The sequence below is a fragment of the Macadamia integrifolia genome, chromosome 10 (genome assembly GCF_013358625.1).
Source record: "Macadamia integrifolia cultivar HAES 741 chromosome 10, SCU_Mint_v3, whole genome shotgun sequence".
Classification (NCBI taxonomy): Eukaryota; Viridiplantae; Streptophyta; class Magnoliopsida; order Proteales; family Proteaceae; genus Macadamia; species Macadamia integrifolia.
The window spans coordinates 32,155,798-32,163,454 of NC_056566.1; the positions used below are offsets into that span (position 1 = coordinate 32,155,798).

The following is a 7,657-nucleotide window of genomic DNA, read 5'->3' on the forward strand; positions in this document are numbered from 1 at the left end:
CTGAGACCCACCCGAAATAATGAATTAAATTCTGATGATACTAAAAATAAACAACGCTCACCACAATTCAAGATAGATGATTATAAATTCCAAAAAAAAAAAAAAAACAGCAAGATTTTGGCGGCAATACAAGAACAAATAATGCATTCTTCTCTAAATGCATCCAAATGAGGCAAAATTAAGGAAAACTGCAAGCACTGGGAGTGTGGTGGAGAGATGACAATCTATTTTTATCTTATTATTTCAGATAATTCAGCAAAAATTACAAATCCAGCATGAATGGATTTTTCTTTTACTTCAGAACAAGAATAATTAAACAAAGATAAATGAGAAAGGGAAGGTGAGTAGAGACAAACCTCCTGGGATTCATGGCCCACAAGATTCCCCTCTTGAAACGGTTAGACGGGCTACCAGTGGTATTTGGTTCTCCTGTTTTATAAAAAAAAAAAGAATCCAATAAGATCGATTAACTCGGAATTGTGTAAATAAACCGGAAAATGACAAAAAAATATGATCTACTTGTAGTAGAAACTCAAAGCAAACTCCAACCCAATCATGTAAAGAAAACTTACAGAAGGTGACAATAAGAAAAATGCAGAAAGAGGGGAATTTTATAAACACTAAGTTTCGAAAGAACTGAAATATAAATAAAACAAAACAGACGAAAAAGTTGTAAATTACCAAACCAAAGACTCAGAGAAAACTGATTGCAACCGGAGAAAAACAGAGAGATACTCACAAACAACGACGTAAAAAGTTGAATTATAGATGCAGATCAAAGAAATATTTTAAAAGTAATTGAAATCAATAGCATCATTGTCGTGAAGTATCAATCAATCACTCCAATAAAAAATTTCAAGATCAACAGAAATTCAATTCAGATCTGAACATGAATTGATGTTTACCCTTTCTTTTTCTTTCAATTTTGTTAATTTTCAAATTGTAAGGAACGAATGAGGAAAAAATAAACATACTCTCTCAGGAGGGAAGCTGACGAAAGTCCTCCAAATACGAAATAGGAGGACTGTGAGTCTGTGATCGATTAACGCTCAATTATAGACGAAGAACAGAGAGAGGAGACGAGAAGAGAGATGAGTGTTCACAGTCGCGTAAAATTCTCCTTTTGTAGGGCCCATAGATTGGGATCCAGTGTTGAGTTGAAGCCCTAAAGTGAAGGGCTCGGCTTTGTATATAAGGGTTCCGGCATGATCCTAGACTACATAAAACCCTAGTCCTCTTTGAACCTAAAACAAAAAAAGGCAGTTTCCATTTATCTGCGGTGAACCAAGAATCTCTTGCCTAGGGGTGTCAATGGGTTGGTCCAGCTCAGGTTCGGTCCGGGTTGAGTTGGTTACAGTGAGTGTTAAAACCGAAACCGCACCAATAAGGAAATTCCGATTCCGATTTGGTTTTGGTTTTCGGTGTGATTTGGTTTCGGTTTGTCTTTGGTTTCTTATATCAGTTTGTAATCGGGTTGGTTTTGATTTTTGGTCCAGTTTAGATTCGACTTTCCATACAAATATCTACAAAACTATGCAAATTTTGGTTTTTTTTAATGAATTTTGGACTGTTTTCGGTTTCTTACCAGTTTGGTTTTGAATTCGGTCTGGGTTTTGAGGTTGTCTCAAATTAGTTTCGGGTTCATTCGATTTCCGGTGCTATTTGGTTTGATTTTGGGGTTGCAATACTCCAAACCGAGACAGAACCAATAAAGCTTTGGTTCGGTTTGGTCTGGGCTATTATCGGTTTGGTTTAGGGTTTGACATCCCTACTCTTGCCCATGGACTTGGGTATCCCGCTGAGAACAATCGAGAGGATATTATCGACTTCGTATAATTGGGGGTAGAATAATAATAACTCTAAATGGATAGGTGAACCTTACTCTCCTGGTGGAGGAGAACTCTAATATATATATATATATATATATTGATTTATTCTCTTTTTCCTTTTTTTTTCAAAAAGAAAAAAGAAAGACCTAAACCCCTCCTCTTTTTTTTAGGTCAAGTCAATCACTAGAATCTGACCCAAATTTTAGGCGAAGGTTTTCCTTCAGCTATAGAAATGGAAGTCCATAGGCGAAGTGATCCCATGATTCTTGAGTCATCATTACAGTCATCCTCATTGATGAAGTCAAAACTATACATCCTCCCCCTCGACCATCTGATGGAACCGATGCCCATGGTGAAGAAGTTCCTCTTTCCCCATGGGTGAGTTTTTACTCGGTCCCAAATTCTATACACACATGTTGTCAACTACATCATTTTTCTCTTTTGATACAAGATTTTGAACCCAATCACAAAAAGGTGTCGGTAGTGTAGGAATCCATGACTTTATAGCATAGACCTTACCAACAACTGTCTAGTGTATATGGTGCGATTAGCCCATGCTCACTAGAAGGTCTCGAGGTTGAGTAATGCTATAGTTGTAAATCTTTGCTTGTTCTGTAAACATATTTCTCCTAGCTCGAAGTGTCCTTCGTGCAGTCGGGCTGAGGAGATAGTTCTTCATGCTTTTTTTCAATGTGAATTTGCATCAGCGTGTTGGCTTGCTTCCCCATTTAGAATAAATACTATTAACTTGCAGGGAAGTAGTATGATTGATATGGTACAACAGTCTTTAAATTCATCTATTCATTTCTCTATTCTAGAGGATGCAATATTACAATGGGTAACATTGATTTGGTGCACTTGGAAATCTCGATACAATTGTATATTCAAGCATTTTAATCCTTATTTGTTAAATGTGATCCAGGAATTCCACTATCTTTTGCAAAGGGTCGCTTAAGTAGTTGCATGAATCAATATGCTAACCATGTTGATCCTCTTGCTCTTCCTTTATTTCAGCCTTCATTAGATTTTAATTATTTTGTTGCGAATTCTGATGGAGCGTGGTCTGCTAACTTTAACTGTGGTGGCAAGGGTATTGTTATCCATGATTATAGATGAAATTTTGTTGTAGCTAAATACAAAGCTGGTGGGAGCTTCTTTGCATGTTTGATGGAAGCTGAAGCCTTACGAGATGGTGTTGTCCTAGCACTTAGCCTATCCTTTTGCAAGATCCAATGTTGTTCGGACTCCCTAGTTCTCAACTCCTATCTAAATATATTTGTTGTAGCGCAGGATTGGGCTTCTAGACTTTTAGTTGATCACGTTCATTTGCTTTGTAATTCTTTTCATTTTGCTCCAAGGACTGAGAACTATGAAGCCCATACTTCAGCTAAAGGGGCATCGTTTATGCATGCATCTAAAGTTTGGTGGGTAGAGTCGCCTTTGTTCCTTGATTAGCCTACTATGCTCAATAATAGGAAAGATTTCTTTTGCTTTTGGTGGAATCTCCTGCCTACTATGGATCAGGAACTTATTATGGGTTTCTATTTTGGTGGAATCTCCTGCCTGTCACTTTCCTCTCGTGTATTTTAGTTTAGAAACCAAATCAATTAACTAGTAAAATGGATCAGGAACTTATTATGGGCTTCATATTTCATATATCTTTGTCTAATTTTTATCATACATCGTGTATGAGCCCAATCCCAAAATTTCAAATACAGTTGAATTTAAATTGTTCATTGCTCCAAGGAAATCAAAGAACATCATTGTCTTTTAAAAATTCCAATCTTTCACCATCCTCCATAATCACATCAAACCATTTAATTGAGTCCAACAACAAATAATCATATGGATGGGGAATGAGTGGTTTGCATACTAATGAGTGTAGAAATGCACCAATGGTGTTGGTAGCCTAGTGGTGAAAATGCCCTCAACCCATCACCGTTCGAGTTGACTGGTTGTGGGTTCGAGTCTTGGCATGCCCACTATTGCTTATCTTACGGTGGCTTGTCCTGGGGGCTATGATCACTACCACCCTTTTTAGTTACCAAAAAAAAAAAAAAAAAGTGTAGAAATGCAACCCTAAAATGATGCAGAATAAAAAAATAAGAATAAGCAAATTACAATGCTCGTCTCGCTACAAATATATAGCGAAAACCTATATAGAAAATTTACAGAAATACCCATATAGCTTTAGAAACTTTTTCGAAATACCTTAGAATTTTTTTTCATAAACCAGGGTCAGCCCACATTACCCACAAATAGAATTTAATATAATGTATCCCCAACAATTAGGAATCAAAGAGATGAGTCATGTATTCAACACATACTCCAAAACGTCAAAACCCCATCAAGCAAAGGCATTTTTTCAAGGTTGCAAGAAATTCCCTTTGAAAATCTCTTTGTTCCTCCGGAAATTGATATTATGCGGTGTGTTAGGGACTTGGGTAGAACTCATCGTCAAAAACTAGCCATTAAGAACAAGGTACCCAAGTATGGAAATGCCTAAAACTCCATAAGTCCCTATGTTAAGCTACTCACTTCTGATGTGAGATTATTACTTTTATCATCTATATAAAACCCCAACACGCGAACAGAGGACTGCCCTTGTGATGGCTACCTGAATTTGCACTTGTTGGCCTTTCAGATATTCAATTCTCTTGTTTCGACTTAAGCATATCCCCCTCACATCGAAGAAACCTGGTCAGTTGCTCGTTTCCTTCCTTCACTTGGTGTTCTCCTTTTTTTGTTTTTATCCCTTGACATTGATTACAGAGAAGTTTGTTTCAATTGGTGCATAGAATTTTAGGGGAACAAGCTGGATTTTTGGAAATTCTGGTTTATATGGGTAGAATTGGGTGAAAGTGGTTGTGAGTTGGCTTTTGCTGGCTCAGTTTCTACGGGCCCGTTTGATTTTGTTTTCAGAAATGGTTTTTCCATTTTTCTATGCTCAGAAACGGAAAAACACCACAAAAACCATTTGATTTTTCAGTTTCGTTTCACTTGTTTTTGGAAACAGAAATAGAAATTTATGCCTATTTCTGTGTCTGGAAACAGGAATAAAGAAACAAGTTAAACTTGTTTTTATGTTTCTAAAAACAAGTGGGAGCGATAAAAATAATGAAAAACTCGATACTTCACTCGACCTACCCAAACCTAGGGATATCAATCTATCGGGCCTGACGGTCCTGTCCTCGGACCATGATCTACCTATTTAAGGAATGAGTCGGTCTCAATTGGTGTTGTGTCGGGCTCGGTCAGGTTCCGGGCTTTAATCGGGCTTCTCCTTATCAGGCTAATCGAGTTATAATAAGGCCTTAAAACGGAGTAATGTACCAATAAAGTCTTAAATGAGCCTTAAACGGTGTTTACTTTTCTTAGATTTAAGATACTTTAGTTTATTTTATTAAATTATCAACAATTTTGAAAGATATTACACTTAATTACAGTCAATAATTGATAAAAATATCAATATATACCTTATTCTATCCCAAAAAAATCAAAATACCTATGTAAACAGTCAGGCTAAACTTGTCTGTCCGAGTCGGCTTGTAAATGGGTCAGGCCGATTGGGAGGCCCATCGGGCTTATCCCTTGCACTGTGTACTACCTATTTATAAAAGGGCTGGTCCAGGTCGGGCTATAAACGTGTTGGACTCTATCGGGTCTATTGGCGCGGGCTTGGAATTGACACCCCAACCCATTGTTGAAACTTCAAGCTACACAAATGCGGCGATTCCAACCTGGTTGTGGGAAGTTCATAGTTTCAAATTGCCTTCATCCTTCTGAAATTCATCTCCATGAAGCAACCGTGCAACTCCAACGTCATGCCTATATTCGTGAGTTGCATTCCTACAATGTCATGCCTTCACTCATGTCTTGAACTCGACTACACTGTTGAAAACGTTTTAGGAAACAAAAAAATCAAACACATTTTTGTAATTCCAAAAATGGCAAAGACTATTTCTACTATTTCTAGACACAAAAACAGGAGAAACAAAATCAAATAGGGCCTCCGTTTACCAATTAGAATGATGAATCAATTTTTTTTGGTAGGAAAATGATCCATTACATTAGAGAAGTCAAAAATGGAGAAGCAAGTTGCTTCCCATTCCTTCATAATGGAATTACATAGAAAGTAGTAGATTTGAGGCTTATTATTTTAAATGCTTTAGGATAAGAAGAAATTTATTAACTTCAGATACTAAACATGGAACCCTTTTTTTTTTTTTTTTGTTCGAATTTGACACTTCAACATAAACTCTAGTGGAGTAGTGGATTTAGCCATTCCTCTACTGATCAACGCAGATTGTGAGACCCTAACTCGGCTCTCTCTAGACACACCACTTCACTTTCCAGACTCCACTATGGATGTAAATGGATAGTTAAAAATCCATATTTGAATTGTATTTGTATCCCTTTTGGGAAAAGATTTTCTAAAAACTATTTAATTCCATTCAAAAGCTAATCGGATGCGAATAAAGATAATATCATATTCAATTTGAATTTGATTCGTTTACATCCCTATGAATTATTCCACATGCGAAAAATTAATGTTATGTTTGGTATGCACATGCAAAAAATTAATGCTATGTTTGGGATGCATATGCGAAAAATTAATGCTATGTTTGGTATATATTCCTATTCTCAGAATGTAGAATACATTTTAGATAGAGAATGAGAACATTGTTTGGATACATGTCCTATTAAATTGCATTTTTTATTTTAGAATCTTCATATTTTCAGCATTTCATCGGACGATTCATGGGCAGTCTTCTACTACCAGATGCTCATGCTTGCTAGATTTAGTCCCTCTGTAACCGCCCAATTCTGACTCATAACATTTTTTTTCCAATAACCACCATAATCGAAGAATTCTCCTATACCTCCTTCACTAACTTACTTTCTAATTACACCCCTTTATCTCATAGCTCTTTCTTTCCCGGGTCTCCTTTTGAAGGCCTTTCTTCGAAAGCCTAATCCAGTAGGGTCAGACGGCTTTGTTTGCCCCAGCTTGGCGAATCGCATCCCCACGCAAAGACATTGTTTCAAGCAGAACATGAGTTACCTGTAGCTGCTCCATCAATGTTCAACCAACAACAGTGCAGGAGACCAAACAATCCACTTGAAGACTATCTATATGGCTCTTCGCGAGTTGACTCATGATCTGTTACAATGTAGCCTGTGAAAATACTGAAATGGAAAGGAAACTACTTGGGCCCCAATGAAACAAACTCAAGAGTGCTACTGCACCAGAAAAATCCTCTAGGTCCAACATTGGCCTCCAATTATACCAAATTTGCAGTGTCCACTCTATTTTTAATTGTATCGTTGATTGAGTCAGAGATGAGCAGCAGCAGAGAAACAAACTCTTCTTAAACATTCATCTGCATTTATTGCATCATCAACGCCATGGGAAGAAGGATCAGAAGACCATCCCGAAGGGGTAGCTTGCGATCATCGTGGGTCAAGGGGAGGAGCACCAGAGGTTCATAATCCCTGTCATGTATATCAACCATCTGCTGTGCAGTTGCTCAAGAATGCACGATGCGTTCTAGGATTGGAGAATGGGAATGCATACTCTCAAAATGAATTCCCAACAATGCATACCACACACAGCCTAAATCAGATCCACTTGGTTTCCGCTCAGTTGATTTCCACATCATGGAATCTCTTGGGATTGGGAAATGAGAACTAAAGCAATAAGAGTGAGAAGCAAGGCAAGCATACATAAAAAGCCAGCACGACCCTGCTTAGATAAATAGAAACCAGCTCCTTTTTCCTTTTGTTTTGGTCAACCCAGATCCACTTCAAGCTCTCTAGAGTAGTAA

General features: G+C 37.5%; 1 protein-coding gene across 2 annotated transcripts in view; it reads right to left on the reverse strand.

The window, feature by feature from the left end:
* LOC122092050 (bet1-like SNARE 1-1) overlaps nucleotides 1–1,193 on the reverse strand; it is a 12,979-nt gene extending 11,786 nt beyond the window's left edge. The window contains exons 1-2 of one of the 2 annotated variants that reach the window (XM_042662356.1): nucleotides 906–1,193; nucleotides 357–429 (exon numbers count right to left, since the gene is read on the reverse strand). In XM_042662356.1, coding sequence (XP_042518290.1) covers nucleotides 357–429; nucleotides 906–972 — 140 coding nt within the window. In that variant the 5' untranslated portion in view covers nucleotides 973–1,193. The remainder of the gene's footprint in view (nucleotides 1–356; nucleotides 430–905) is intronic. The other variant, XM_042662357.1, reaches the window with a different exon arrangement.
* Nucleotides 1,194–7,657: the final 6,464 nt, after the last annotated feature.